The following is a 15875-nucleotide window of genomic DNA, read 5'->3' as shown; positions in this document are numbered from 1 at the left end:
TTTAGCAGAAGTCCAGCAATTTCCCTCCCTATTCGGAGCCTCTGGTTCCTTTCAAGGGGGTTGCCCTTTCTTCGTTGCTCCCCTGGGTTGCCTGAGCCAGGAGCTCACTTGCCTTGGAGCTGTGGGCTCAGGTCCCCCTCCTGTCTGCCTTTGCTTTGTTTCCCTTTCTGTCTCTCAGTCCCAGATGCTGCTTTTCCGGAAACCCTTTGCCAGATCCCTCTTTCGCCTGCAATAGCCCACCTGCCTGGCAGCTCTGCTGATTCCTCGCTCTGCCCCTTGAGCTGTGGAGACTTATCTGGTGAACTCGAGTTAGCTTGTGAACTCCAACACATGTCAGCTGGGTGATCTTGGGCTACTCACAGTTCTTCGGAGCTCTCTCAGCCCCACCCACCTCACAGGGTGTTTGTTGTGGGGAGGGGAAGGGAAAGGAGATTGTCAGCCCCTTTGAGTCTCCTACAGGAGAGAAAGGGGGGATATAAATCCAAACTGCTCCTCCTCCTCTTCTTCTTCCTCTTCTTCCTCTTCCTCTTCTTCTTGGCATCCTGGTGAACTCTGGTCCCATGTGCTCTCCTGGGGTAACTGAGGCTGGGAACTGCAGGACCGCTGCCGGTTGTGGACACACTCAAACATAGAGCATCTTCCCTTACCCTTGAAAGATGGATCGGCCTCCTGTTGGCAAAACAGGAGAGGCTGATCTGCAGCCAGAATGACAAAAGTGAAGTTGGCTGTGACTTGATGGCGCTTTTCACCATCGCAGGATCAAAAGAGGCACTTCCTACATGGGGAAGTGCATCAGCCATCAAGGAGGGCTCCCCCCACCCCCCCTTGAGGGAAGCTCCCTGTGGTCTCGCCTGAGAGCCTCTGCTTTAAGCAGCCTGCCAAGGGGGAGTTTGAAGCAAGGACTCGGGGCTGGGAGTGATGCCGTTTGCCAGCGGTTGCTGCCTCCAAGACCACATGGCATGAGCAGCATGGCACCACTGTACCACTGTGCCTCTGTTTGTGTCCACATTGACATCTGCCAATCTTCCTAAGGCAAGCTGTGCAGAAGGGAGGTTTTATGGCCGGGCTTTCAAAACTCCTGCATTCGCTGTTCCCCTTCCAAGGGGTTTGGCTCATTAGGCATTCATGGATAAACGGAGCTGCAGAGCGGGGTCTGGAATGCTTTTCATGCCATGAGTGGTTAACGCTTGCATGGCTGGTGCTGCCCTATATGCAGCAGAGGCTCTACCAAAGGAATCCTCACCGGGACGCTTGATCTGGCCGTTGGATAAGAAATTGAGACTTTGCAGACCAGAGTAATTAATGAAACCTCAGAGCTAAGTGGGTTTGGCACAAGAAAAACCCAGAGGGTGCTGAAAAGTTTTCTCTATTCTGTTCCCCCCCTCCCCCCTCCCCCTCTAGCTTCAGCAGCTCATCTCTTCAAAGCCAGAGATATTCTCACTGCTTCTTTGGTCTCTCCTCTCTTCACCTACCCAGCCTGGAAAATGAGCTCACTGCCGCAGTCTCTGCCTGGACCTTGGCAGACATTTGAGCCTCCTCCTCTGCCGTGAAGCTTTGAAGCTGTCGCCCAAGAGGGGCATCTTCTAGGTTCCTTTTGCTGCTGAGCCCTTTTGTTGAAGTGCAGAAAGGGCCCCGCCCCCGCCTGAGTCTGGAGGTGAATCTGGCTGCCTTGCTGAGCACGCAATGAAAGCAAGATACTCTCCCTAAAAAGAACCCCAAACCATTAGTGGGTAATGCTTATTCTTACCTTTCTTATGTGAGGATCTACCAGCATTCTTGTTTGGCATGTGAAAGAATGATTAGGAGAGCAGAATGAACTCACACGTGAGCTCAGAAATCAAAAGCAGATACTTGAACATGTTTCGGGTAATGTGGGAATGGCCACACAGGTATTTTGTTCTTCCACGGGGAACGTGCACCTTATCCATCTGGCCCAGGTCAAATGCTTGACTTTCCAGTCTGATTCAACTCCCTTCCCACACAAACACAAAGAATTAGACTCTGCCAGCGCTGGAATATTGTAGAAATATGCCTGTCTAGTATTCTGGGAACTAAACTGGCTTACGGGATTTCTCTGGTCTTTTAAAAGACACTTCTGCCAGTTAAGTGCCCCTGTTTCCCCCTGGCTCTCTATTCCCAGTCACCCTTTTGTGGAGGAAGCCCTCAGTTGGCCGGGATAACTCTGGGAGCAGGAAGACTGGCATGACACCAAATCCAGACAAAGATAAACAACAATTCCCATGCTCATATGATCGGTCACTGATTATAAAAAGGGAGAGCAACAAACTGTGCAGCAGCACTGAACAAAGGGTAAATAGAACAAATGGAAAACAGCCTCATCTCTCCTGAGCTCTGGCAGATTCCGGAGTATCCTGATCAGCCTGGCCTTCTTAAGAAGAGGAGTCTGTTCCTGGGTTTTCCTACTCACCACTGGACAAAAAATCAGTCCTGTGTGGGGCCTGATCCTCTCTCTCGGAAGTTTCCTTTGCTCATGAATTTGCTCTTTCCTTTTGCAGCCTACCCTTCATAACCATTGAAAGCCTCCCCCCCGCTCCGCCCCCACAAATATATTTAAGCATACTGAAGCTGAGCTAGAAAACCTGGTCTCCAGCATTTTTGCAGGCCTAGGAAGGTGGTTTTAAGTTACCCCCTGAGTGCTAGCAAAGAGTGCTGTTTAATTATTGACCATCCAAAGCTGTAGATACCTGTGGTGAAATGTCCTTTCATGGCACATCACGTACTTCTCTCCACACTACTCAGCCTCCAACCAGACCTCTATCTCAAAGGGTGATGCTTTCAGGCAGGCCTCATCAGCTCCGGGATCCAGCATCGGAAGAACAATCTCTTCACCCGGCTTCAGATTCTTTACAAGTCGTCACTCTGACCATGTCAGGCTGTGCTCCAAACGCTGTTTCAATGCCATCGCAAATGCTGTTTCAATGCCTTCCCAGAAGATGCTGATGCTGTTGGAAAGTAGGTTTTTCCCTGCTTCCCACTGTATTGCAGTACATTCATGCACTTCCAGGTGTTAGCATGGCCTTCATCCCCTGCCTTATGAAATATTAGATTTTCATATTATTTCTTACACTGTGTGCTACAAAATGCCAGTTTCCATGTTTGTATGGGTGGATAGCAGAGTGTCCAAACTGAAAGCAAGCCTAAGGCGAAACAGTCTGTTTGCAAAGATTAGATCTATGAGTTACTCCAATAATACAATCTGGAGGTCTCATAACAAGGACAAGCATCTTGATTATCACACCCTGCCAAAGCACTCTGTTTACATTATGGAATCTGTAGAACTCCTGGATACCACACCTTGCCATGGCTGCAGCTATGCAAATGATACAGGTATACCATGCCCTGAGATTTTGATATCTCTGCCACTAGAAACCATTTCCTCAACAATTGCTCCTTCTCTGCATTTCCTCAACCTCTAGATACGATCTCCCTGACAATCAATCCCTTCCTGATTTACTCAAGCCTCAGCCAAATTTGAATAATTTAGGCAGAGACTTTAGGAAGCACCTCTGCATAAACCATTCAAGGTTTCACTGGTGTTATCTAGGACCAATTGGCCCCATTGTCCTGAGAAGTAGAGACAATAGATAGAGCTGCTAATTAGCTCAACCCCGCAAGTCCAGCAAGGAATCCCCAAGCAGTTGCAGAGAAACGAAACCTAAGTTCGAATTTCCTGCCTTACCTGCGCAAGGGGGTATAAAAATACTGCACACCTGAGCCTCAGTGCTCAATACTAGCCTGAACCTCTCTTAGTCACGTTAGTTTGAGACACAATATCGTCCTTCGCATTGGGTTTCTGTGCTGGCATAGAAATCCTTGCCTCCTTCTAGATCTTCTTCAGCTGAATTTTGGGAACGTATGGTCCCTGCTTCCCCTCCTACTTTATCAGCCAAACTTATACTTAGGAACTGTGGGTATGAGCCTTAACGTTTCTCTGTGTGATTGCTTGCAACAAAAATTTATGTAAAAATATTTAAACTACAATTTGGTCTCTTTTGCCTTCTCTGTAGAACATTTCAATTCTGGTATAGTTGTCTAAAAGATCCCACCTAGCCTACTTCTCGTACTGCCAAGCTGAGTAATTCCTCATTGCTATTTAAAAATAAGTTCTTATACTGTTAAACTGGGTAACACGGGGATTCCCTGGCTTTTCCAGATCTTTCGCAAACCTGCTTTGCTGTGAAGGTTTGGGAAGGATCGCAGTGAAGCCTGGATAGCTGCTAGGTGGCTGGGGAATGTTGAACCTGCACAGCAGCCATTTTCTTCCCCTGAATCTGCCACCGAGAGAATTTGTTTTTTAAAAAATCAGCAGTCTTCATAACGATATGTCTATTGGGTTCTCTGAAGTCTCCTAAAGACTTCATTTTCAAGAAAAGCTGGGAATTTAGTGAACCTGATACACAGATTTTATTCACATTTCATCAATATGATGATCTTTTATTGCCATTTAAAAAATTTAACAGCCCTAATGCCCCACCGACATGGATTCGGTCCCCTTCCCCTGAGGCTGCGAGTTCTGAGCCCCAGTCCTAGAAAATGGAGCAGGACAAGGTCTGAAGCTCTCGGCCTTTGATGTGAGAGGAACCTTTGAAAATTGCCCCACCTGGCCTGGGAGAGCAAATCTCACATGCAGTAAAGTCACCCGCTTTTGAAACCTTGGAAGAAACAGAGCAAAGGCAGAGCAGCAGTTCCAGGGACTGAAATCTGCAAAGACTCTGCTCTGCACAGTTGGCATCTCAGCCCAAAGGCAGAGCACTCACGGGGACATGTGGGGTCACATCACATGTCCCCAGGCGCACACCAGCTGGTCACGTGGGGGGACATAGGGGAGCTCCACTAGCTGAACTAGCAGCCTGGAGGAGCAGGCCCAAGGGGAGGGGGTGGCAGCAGTGGGTGGCAGCGGCGGCTGGAGTAGGTGTTGCCCCCGGGTGCCATTCCCCCCCGTGCCTCTGTCTCGGCCAAACGACAAAAACAGTGCTTTCGTATGAAGGTGCCCCTAGGATTTGTAGTCTGGTATCAACGTAGGATCCTTTGTAAAGTATATTTTTCAACCTTTCCCCCTACTACTGTGTTTCTCCGAAAATAAGACAGTGTCTTATATTAATTTTTGCTCCCAAAGATGTGCTATGTCTTATTTTCAGGGGATGTCTTATTTTTCCGCTCCACAGCTTCATGCTCGACGGGCATGCTTCCAAACAAAAACTTTGCTATGTCTTACTTTCAGGGGATGTTTTATATTTAGCACTTCAGCAAAACCTCTACTACTTCTTATTCTCAGGGGATGTCTTATTTTCGGAGAAACAGGGGTATATAACCAGAAAGTTATATTCATCATGAGAGAAGGTTGAATCGAGCAGGATAAAATTTGATGTGATGGGTCTACTTCGTGAGCGTTACAACATGAGAGATAGAGACTGAGGAAGGAGGGCTGAGATGTTGCTGTTAGAATTATGATCTTCAAGGTCACTTCATTAAGAACATAAGAACAGGCCAGCTGGATCAGACCAGAGTCCATCTAGTCCAGCTCTCTGCTACTCGCAGTGGCCCACCAGGTGCCTTTGGGAGCTCACGTGCAGGATGTGAAAGCAATGGCCTTCTGCTGCTGCTGCTCCTGAGCACCTGGTCTGCTAAGGCATTTGCAATCTGAGATCAAGGAGGATCAAGATTGGTAGCCATAGATCGACTTCTCCTCCATAAATCTGTCCAAGCCCCTTTTAAAGCTATCCAGGTTAGTGGCCATCACCACCTCCTGTGGCAGCATATTCCAAACACCAATCACACATCGTGTGAAAAAATGTTTCCTTTTATTAGTCCTAATTCTTCCCCTCAGCATTATCAATGTATGCCCCCTGATTCTAGTATTATGAGAAAGAGAGAAAAATTTCTCTCTGTCAACATTTTCTACCCCATGCATAATTTTATAGACTTCAATCATATCCCCCCTCAGACGTCTCCTCTCCAAACTAAAGAGTCCCAAACGCTGCAGCCTCTCCTCATAAGGAAGGTGCTCCAATCCCTCAATCATCCTCATTGCCCTTCTCTGCACTTTTTCTATCTCTTTGATATCCTTTTTGAGATGTGGTGACCAGAACTGAAGACAGTACTCTAAGTGCGGTCACACCACGGCTTTATATAAGAGCATGACAATCTTTGCAGTTTTATTATCAACTCCTTTCCTAATTATCCCCAGCATAGAGTTTGCCTTTTTCACAGCTGCCATGCATTGAGTTGACTTCCCATGGAACTATCAACTAAGACGCCCAAATCCCTTTCCTGGTCTGTGACTGATAGCACTGACCCTTGTAGCATGTATGTGAAGTTTAGATTTTTTGCCCCTATGTGCATCACTTTACATTTTGCTACTTTGAACTGCATTTGCCATTTCTTAGCCCACTCACCTAATGTATCAAGGTCCGCTTGGAGCTCTTCGCAATCCTTTGTGGTTCTCACCACCCTACATAATTTGGTATCATCTGCAAACTTGGCCACCATGCTACCCACCCCTACTTCCAGGTCATTTATGAATAGGTTAAAGATAACTGATTCTTTCCTGCCCAGAACGTGATTTTGTGGTGTATCCTTAAATCCTTCTTCTATTCTTTAAAGTTGTGAGGATTCATCATGGCAGAAGATGTCATCCTGACAGCCAAAGGGCAAGAGCTGAGGGAAGAGGTGGGAGACGGGTTTTCCACAGACAGGCTGGTTCTGCACACGGGCTTCACGTGTACAGGGAAAATATACAAAATATGCCCCGCTTCCAACACTGGCCATCCTAATGAAATACTTCAGGGTTTGTGCAACCAAGGCAAAGTAACAACAAATGGCAATAAAAAGGCTGCCAGTCACAAGACTGAATATCTCGGAACACTTATATACACTTTACTATTGTAACATAATAAATCTCTCAAGAATCAATCCATAATATAGTTATTCAATTCAATTCAATAACCTATATTAGGCATAATTTAAAATAAAATTAAATAAATAATAAAAATATATTAAAAGGGGAGGAAAACAGAATGAAACCTAATCAGATTAACTAAGGCTCATTCCGCACATGCAGAATAATGCACTTTCAAACTATTTTCAGTGCTCTTTGAAGCTGTGTGGAATAGCAAAATCCACTTGCAAACAGTTGTGAAAGTGGTTTGAAAATGCATTATTTTGCGTGTGCGGAAGGGGCCTAAGTTTTGTTCAGGGCCAAAGCAAGAAACTTTGCCACATCCTAGGTCCATTTAGAACAACAATCGTTGAGGAGTATCTGAGTCTTAACCCTGTCAGAAAGAGCAGATTTTGAGTTTATATACGGCTCAATAAATTGTTTAAACAATAAATAAATTGTTAAACAATAAATTGTTTAAGTCAGTGTGACGGGGACAATACAATAGACCATGTTCTGTCATTTCCATCGTGGTTGAGGAATATGAACAGGTCCTTTTAAGTGGTGGAATACGAAGGTATATTCCACGTGTTATTGCAGTAATAATATAGTTATGTGGGACTTGTCCCTCAGTCTCCACTATTATACAAAAAAAGCCACTACAAAGATAATTTTCTCATATATCATCCTTTCCATATGAATACAACTCATGTCTCAGCAGCATAAACCCAACCAGTAATGCGGGGGGGTGGGGGGTGCTGCAGATTCTTAGGTCTGTCTCGAGCTAGTCTGCTCTTGGGTTGGTGCCTGGTCTCGTTGAATCTTTGCAGGCTCAAAGTGTTATTCATGCTTACCAAGTCGCTTCCTCATTTCCCTGGGACATCCATTGGGAGATGTAACCCTTTGTATAATCTGTCACATCCCTGGAAAACTTGAGTCTTTTAACTTCCTGCAATTGTTAGCTAAAGGTTTCAATTTCTGCCTCAATATTTTTGAGTTTAGACACATATTCCTCCGTACGTCCCCTTTTAGTTTGTCAAGGGATTCCTCCACCTTTTGTTCGGTCTGGGAAACTTCCTCCATTGCCTTTTCTATAATCAGTAAGATGAGATCATGAAAGCATTTATCCAAAATTGTTGCCCATCTAGTTTTAAAGTTGTCCTCCTCCTACAAGAGAGCAGTGTCATGTCCAGGATCTTGGCCAGTAAAGAGTCTTTGGTGGTGACGTAATCGTTAGGTGTGAGGCCATGGAGATGGTAGTGAACTGCTTTCTCTTTCAATTGAGAAATGGGGGTCCAATCTCCAATATCCTACACTGGCCAAGCAGGTGTATCTGAGAGGCCTGCAAGCAGGATGAGAAGGCCGTCGTGTTCCCCTACAGGCGACTCTTCTGCTGAACATGGAAGCTCCATTTGGCCATCATGGACTGACCGATCTGTCAATTCGTTGGGCTCTTTCTGAAAGCTGTCCAAGTCAGTGGAAAATACAGTTATGAAAGAAAATATTTATAACTGCTACAATCCTTCATTGGCATGATTGTGCCGCCTCTCAAGTAGATTTACACAGTCAGTTTTATATTCATGGGTTTCTGCCTTGGCTTTACCATTAATGGAACTTTCAGGAAGTATGGTAGCAAACAGATGACATCATGATGTGAAAATGGCCTCCTCTCACTCCCCCTTCCCAACTCTGTTCTTGAGGGAATTGTTTTACAAAGCTAGCTTGAGGAAGGCAATTTCCTTGCCAAAGATCAACCATCCATGGCTATCTTCTTGCGAAGCCATTATTATCCCGTTATAGAGTACAGCTTGTTAACTGAAAGGAACGCATGCATGATATATGGGAGTTTTGCCCATGTCAACAAAGACTTAATTATCACAGAAGTGTTGGTTTTCAGCCCATATCTAAGCAGACACCCACTTAATTGTGGGTATGCGCACTGCGTGTGGCCAGCACCCAGGCCTACGGGAAGAGATCGCAAGATGCTTCCACTGGGCCTCAGAAGAGTCAGGCGAGCAGAACCTCCAGACTGCAGGGAGTGCTCTGTGATGGCTCTTGGTGCCCGTTTGACCATCGTTCTTGCAGACAGAGGAGGATTGAGAGGGGCTGATAGAAATCAGCATTCGAGTTTGCAAAACTAGTTTGTTCGAGCACCAACATTTTGCACTGATGCCATCAACTGAAGGATGAAAGAGTGCCCGTGGCACTGCAGAAATCATGACCACGTTTTGCATTTTGCCTATGTTGAAGAACTGTAGCACTGTGGCTTTGTGCTGTCTCTGAGAACATGTTAGTCACCTTTTACCATATCTTTCCCCGAGACACAAAGACAGAATCTCCAGTCTTTCCACGTTGTATTTTCAAACCTAGGACTAATGGGACTCCATGTCGTTAATGTGTGGTGCAGTATGTGACTGTGTGCATTCACAAGTTATTATGGCTAAGCACTGCGAACATTAGGGAGCAAAACCAGAAGGTTTTCCAGCTGATTTTGCTCAAAGAAGAGTCACCCTTGAGGTCCGATGATGCCCTTGTTGTAGCTGCACTTTCTAATTCCGGCTGTCTCCTGAGAGCGAAGAATGCCTTTGCACTGACCCTCCAGCTGTGAAGCAATCGTGTCTCATTCTGCTCTTCCAGTTCATCCTGGCTTCTGCTTTCTATCCTGTCATCTACACCCTGAAACATCTTCCAATGAACTTCCTCAGATGTGCCCTTTGCACATCTGATGCTTGGAATCACTGTCCCGTGGTGGAAGGCACTGTGTTTTATAAATGCTCGAGTCAGTTTTGACTGATTTGATAGACTAGGACACGGAGTAATGGATTCAAGGTGCAGGAAAAGAGATTCCACCTAAACATTAGGAAGAACTTCCTGACCGTCAGGGCTGTTTGACAGTGGAATTCACTGCCTCGGAGGGTGGTGGAGTCTCCTTATTGGAGGTTTTTAAACAGAGGCCCCCCGTGAAACTCTTCCAACTGGAAGTGCTACTAAGAAGGCTTTATCTACCCCTCAGGGTGGGAGGGGGGTAGGAAGTAAAGAGCATAAGGGCAGAATGCACCAAAACCCGGGAAAACAGGTCCCTGGAAAGGGCAATGGTAGTGTCCTACATGATACAACCAATTCTCTTAACCTTCTCGTGGAAATAGATTGACGCCAGACTCCTCAACCCACCCATTTCCCTAACATCAAGATCCTTTCATGGAACATAGCAGGATGGGGGTCCAAAGCTAAAAATAACGAAGTTACTAATTACCTTAAAGGATTTAACCGAGGCTGGATGAACATATGTCGGGAGCGCTTTGATTGTGTGTTCCTGCATGTCAGGGGGTTGGCCTTGATGGCTCTGGTGGTTTCTTCCAACTCTATGATTCTAAGTAATTGCACCAGCTGAGTCCCCAGATAGTCTGTCATGTACATCTGCCACTAGCTTCCCTGTGCTGGATGTTCCCTTAGAAGTTAACTTGCGCGCCAGGTGACTCATCATAGGAGTGTGAACCACACAATCATACAGGCACTCCCAAGTGCTGCCAAGGGAAGGGCAGAAGGCTCAGCTGGGCAGGCCCCCTTCTGCAGTTCTTTTTGGTTCACATCTCCACAGCCTCCCCTTGCTGACCTGCCTGGCCTGTTCCGCTGTGGTGGCTGCCAGAGAGAGCAGAAGCACCCAGCGGTGCACGTGCAGCCTCTGCAGAGTCTCCTGATGGTGGTTCATCTACATGGAGAGGCTCTGTGCTGAAGGTGGAGTGAAGGGGGAGCCAGCACTTGGCCCAAGGCAGCTGGGTGGGCCTCTGCAGGTCTTACTCTCATGATGCATAGAAGAATTGGCTCTGTTTTCAGCTGGCACGGTTCCCACCCTTCGTGGCTGGCTCCTTCCCTTCGTGAGCAGAGAGCCATGATTTGGATGCATCAAATGGGGTGGGGGCTTTCTCTTTTAGCAGTACTTCTTTGTGCATGGCAAAAAAGAGAGCCCTCAGCCTCCTCTTCGTCCTACACTGGAAAGCCCAAGGAAGCTCGGGGCGAGGAGGGTGCTGCCCTGCTGATTGATTCCCAGCTCCGTCCCAGTCAGCAGCATCAGAGCTTTGGCTCATGTGTATTTCCAAGCAAGCCCAGCACATGCTGCTTATGCTCCTTAAGCACAGTGCACAGTATCCCGTTGAGGAACCCCACTGGAGCCAATTAGGCTCCTCACTGGAGTGAAGTCGATTTGTTTGAAGAGCCTGGCTAATGCCCTAGAAAGCCAGGGGCAGAATGTATGCTGCTGCAGGGGCCAAATACCGGCTTCAGGAAGCCACGTGGCCTGCAGATGTTGTGGTGGGCTACAGACAAAGCCCCACTGCCAAACATCCAAGAAAATATTTGCTTTTTCTTCATCTGACATACACCAGCATGCTTATGCTGTAACAAAGTTGTAAGGCAAAACATATAGTTACTTTCCAAGTGATGTCAGTGGAAGACAGAAGTGCTTTGCAGGGAACATAGAACATTAATTATTAAAGAACTAGGAAAACTGTGGTTACAAGCAATAGGAGGGCATTTGAGTATCTTATCGTCGACTGCAGCCAGCCTTTGGTCTGGGACACGGAAGAGGGCTAAACTCACTGTTTCCTGTAAGCCTCTGTATTGAATGGCCCAGATAATCTCTGAGGATCCCAACTACATTCAGCAGAGAACTTGATTGCTCCCTGCCTGGAGACATCCTAGGTGGGGTTCACGCAGGGACGTAGGTATAGATTTTTTTGGGGGGGGGGTTCAGGGGCAGGGCCATGTTCCACCTACCCATGGGGGCATGGCCACGCCTCCCCAAGCCCTGCCCCCGCCCTCAGTGCTTATGAAAGCAACTCACTGAGGCCAGGGACGGCAGACTCCCCTGCCCCACCCTCCGCTCCCCCCCACCGGCTGGGCTCACAGCTGGCAGCCCCTTCTGCTCTCCCCTCTGGGCAGAGGCGTAGCTAGGGAAAATGGAGCCTGTTGCAGAATCTGGATTTTGCCCCCCCTCCCCCATGAACGGCTGTTGTGATGCTGGAATCCATCCCCAAACAGCATCACTTTCAATGGTGTTTAAACTATCAAGCCCAGATTCTCCTTTTAAATCCACCTTAAATCCATGCCGAAGGGGGTGGATTTAAAAGGGGAATCTGAGGAAATCTAGGGGGGTGCCTGCTGTCAGGAGTGCAGTTGTTAAGCTAGCATCACCAAACTTTCAGGGTATCTTTAGGAGATTTTCCTGATGATACCACCCAAGTTTGGTGAAGTTTGGTTGAGGGAGTCCAAAGCATGTTCTTTGCCTCAAAGGCAGATAGGCCAGGACTGGGAGTGGAAACAGGACCTTCCAGCCGAAGGCTCCGTCTTGTCTTAATTCTTTAGGCCCAGACAGGGGCCTGGAAACCACGTGTGTGGCTGTTTCCTTTGTGCGGCTGGCATTCCAGGTGGGTGGGTTTTGACAGTGGATGGATGGCTGATCCTGTGCTACTTAGGAGGAGGTCACCAGGCAGCAATATTTTAAATTACCATAATGAAAGAACAGCATTTCATATGTATGTATCAGAGAGAGAGATTTAAAATATCCGGAATGCTTTCGTGGATGTTCTTCTGAGCAGCTGTTCAGTATTCTGTGGGACTGCAACACTACCGCTGTCATAATGAGACTTGCTGCCCTGAGGCCACCTGTGGAATTCATGGCACGGGTAAGTTTCAAGCCAGCCATACCACAACCAGCTCAGGTGCAGGGGGGAGGGGGGCTCTTCTGCTGGCAGGCTGCTCGGGGATCAGGCTGGTCCCAAGGCCTGCTTCAGCCAGATGCTGAGGGCTGGATTGTCCTTCAGGCCTTGCCCTGGACTTTTCTTCTTCCAGCCAGAGTCTTTGCTGTCGCTGGCACCCAACAGAGCTCAGGGTGTTCCTTTCGCCACTCGCTAATTTTTAATTAAGGCAGACCACAGTGGCAGGCAGAGGATGTGCTTCCAATAAGCCACAGGTGAACTGAGCGATCATATGGAGAAGAAGAAATGAACCACGGTGCTGCTTCTCCTGCTATGGCTTTAACCCTGATTCCAGCTTTTGTCTGCCATAATGCTCTGGAATTCAAAGTGATGTTTATTTTCCAAGATGAGAAACTGATGGATTCCTTTTACTTGAGGGATATCCTTGAGGGATTCACATTTCGGTATTGGTATTTCCAACGGGTAATATACGCCTAATCCAGTGATTCTTAAAACAGCCCATTTGACTCCCCCTCCACCAAGAGAACTGTCAGATCATGGGAGGGACAAATTGGGGGTTTATATCCAGGCAACAGAGATCACCTAGAGCAGGGGTCTGCAACCTGCGGCTCTCCAGATGTTCATGGAGTACAATTCCCATCAGCCCCTTCCAGCATGGCCAATTGGCCATGGTGGCAGGGGCTGGTGGGAATTGTAGTCCATGAACATCTGGAGAGCCGCAGGTTGCAGACCCCTGACCTAGAGGAAACGGCTGCTTTGGAAGGTGGACACTGTAGCAACGTTCCCGTTAAAGCTCCTCCTCACCCACAAACCCCACCCTCCTCAGGCTCCACCCCCAAATGTCCAGATATTTTCCAACCTGGAATTGGCAGTTCAGTCCACCAACATACACAGAGCAAGGGAGCCTTTCCTCCCTCCCCCTGCTAGCCATTTGTTTCCATCCCTGCCCCCCCTTTTTTCTTACTCATCCCCTTGAAACAATTCCTGGCCCGTATTATATGATTTTTTCCCTTTTTGTTTTGAGTTCTGCATTGAACTCAATGCCTCAGGCTGCATTTTCTACTCCTTATATACTCAGCATTTCAAAGATTGCCCCCCCCCCCCAAATAAAAGAACAGACAGAGAAATACTGTCAATAAACCGGCGAGGGGGGACTGAGTGTCAGGACTGAGCCTGTCAGTGACGAATGGCAGGCAGAGCAGGGGGAGGGCGTTTACCATTCCTTGATACTGGGTGAAGGTCTGGTGTCTTCCCCTTGCCATCCCAGGACAGCCCGGACACAGATCTTATCACAGGGAAATGTGAACTGTTCCCAGACTCACAATGCTTTGTAGTAAATGCTTTGTAGTGGGATAATGGGAACCGTTTGGCTTGGTGGGAGGGGGTAACTGGATATAGGTAATGGGTTTGCGCGGGAATTGCCAGATTTCTCTTTGATGATGTTACCTACATTCTGAAATAAGGGCTTTAGGACAAATCTACAGTTTCCATGATTTCCAGATCCGAGGTTTGACACCAAGTTAGCTCAGAAAATGGAACCAAAGAGGAAATTCGGGGAAGCACAGAAGTGTGGGAAATGTAATCAATAGATCGCATTTTCAAAACATTTCAACCAGATAATCGTCTTAAAAGGGGATTAATTGAAAACGTTTTGAAACAATGCGGAACTCCATGGAGGAAACATTTTATTTCCTGCCTCAAAACGTTTTCAATTAATTGTGCGGAAAAGCCCAGACTGTCATGTAGGGATGCTAGATGGGACCTGGAAATCCTCTGGAATGATAGCACATCTCCAGACTAGTAGAAAGTGCTGGCAAGTCTCAGAAAATGGGTGCTTTCACTAGTTGGATTTCTGCCTGCAGTCTTCAGAAACTACATTTACCTGTTGGATCTCCACCTGTAGTTTTTGAAAATTGTAGGACGCTTTTGTCCTCCACTATGATTAACCTATAGAGGAAATCTCAGTGATTAGAATTGGATATTTATATTGCACTTAACTCACCTGTTGGATTCCTGACTTCTACTTAGGATGTTGTGCGTTTTGGTCCTTCTCCATCAGTGACATGGGACTATGAAGAAACAGATTATGTTACAGGAGTTGGTTACTAATACCAGGGGCTTGGACAGATTTATGGAGGAGAAGTCGATTTATGGCTACCAATCTTGATCCTCTTTGATCTGAGATTGCAAATGCCTTAACAGACCAGGTGATTGGGAGCAACAGCCGCAGAAGGCCATTGCGTTCACATCCTACATGTGAGCTCCCAAAGGCACCTGGTGGGCCACTGCGAGTAGCAGAGAGCTGGACTAGATGGACTTTGGTCTGATCCAGCTGGCTTGTTCTTATGTTCTTATGTTCTTAACATACTCACCTGTTGGACTTCTGACTACAATTCATGTTACATTCTTGAGTCCTCCTCCATGGTAAAAGACAAAAAACATTTAATTGTTCCAGGACAAAACAGACTACTCTACGAGTGGAGTTGGATATCAAGACCATACATTACATTACCTGTTGGATTTCTACCTGTATTTCATAAGTTTCAAAATATGTTTCCATATATTTATTCATTTTGGTTAGCTGACTAATCGACATTGTTTAGTTGTTATTTACTTCATTTGTATGGGATCATATATCTATCCTGTTGGGGATTGGTGTTATATTTGTTTCTATATTTCAAAAAATTTGTGGGTTTTTTCTTTGTGCCAATCATGCAGATTTCAATTGGATACAGCCCCAAGACATTCATACTCAAGCCCAAAATGACCAGCTAATCTCATACTATAGTATATACAACCCAATTCACACATATTTTAATGTCCACATAAACCCACAAATGCAGACAAGATGTCATGACATGTTGTATTTGTTTCTTGTCTATTAGAGGCAACTCTTTCTTTGACTGCAGGATGTAACATTGCTTTGCTCCACATGCAGCAAAACTATTGCTTTTCACTTGGCTTGTAAGATGGAGAGCCTTTGTCCTTTCATGAAGTTCTGCAAAGAAGGAATGTACCCTACTAGTGCAAAAAGTGGATTAAGATCCAGTGAACAATCTAGTGTAAAATTAATGTATCTATACATTTCTAACCAAAAATGGCATGAAAATCAGACATACCCGTAACGTGTTAACTGAATTTGCTGTTGGCTCTTACAGCTCCAACGCCTCCTAGACACTGATAACCTGAATGTAAGGAATCTAGTGGGCGTTCAATAATTGCACAGAATAATCTCTGTGTGTGCTTGTGTGTGTGTGAATTAA

At 46.4% G+C, this 15875-nt stretch overlaps 1 protein-coding gene across 2 annotated transcripts in view; it reads left to right on the top strand.

The window, feature by feature from the left end:
• VWC2L (von Willebrand factor C domain containing 2 like) overlaps positions 1–15875 on the top strand; it is a 115231-nt gene that overhangs the window by 63412 nt on the left and 35944 nt on the right. The window contains exons 4-5 of one of the 2 annotated variants that reach the window (XM_048484847.1): positions 14641–14727; positions 14974–15295. The exons of the other annotated variant lie outside the window; for it this stretch is intronic. Of the exons in view, the coding sequence (XP_048340804.1) occupies positions 14641–14687 (47 nt within the window). The 3' untranslated portion in view covers positions 14688–14727; positions 14974–15295. Of the gene's footprint in view, positions 1–14640; positions 14728–14973; positions 15296–15875 lie in introns of those variants that run through there. 2 annotated transcript variants of the gene reach the window in all.

This window comes from Sphaerodactylus townsendi, linkage group LG02 (assembly GCF_021028975.2).
Source record: "Sphaerodactylus townsendi isolate TG3544 linkage group LG02, MPM_Stown_v2.3, whole genome shotgun sequence".
Lineage (NCBI taxonomy): Eukaryota > Metazoa > Chordata > Lepidosauria > Squamata > Sphaerodactylidae > Sphaerodactylus > Sphaerodactylus townsendi.
This window is presented reverse-complemented; position numbering and strand designations above follow the sequence as displayed.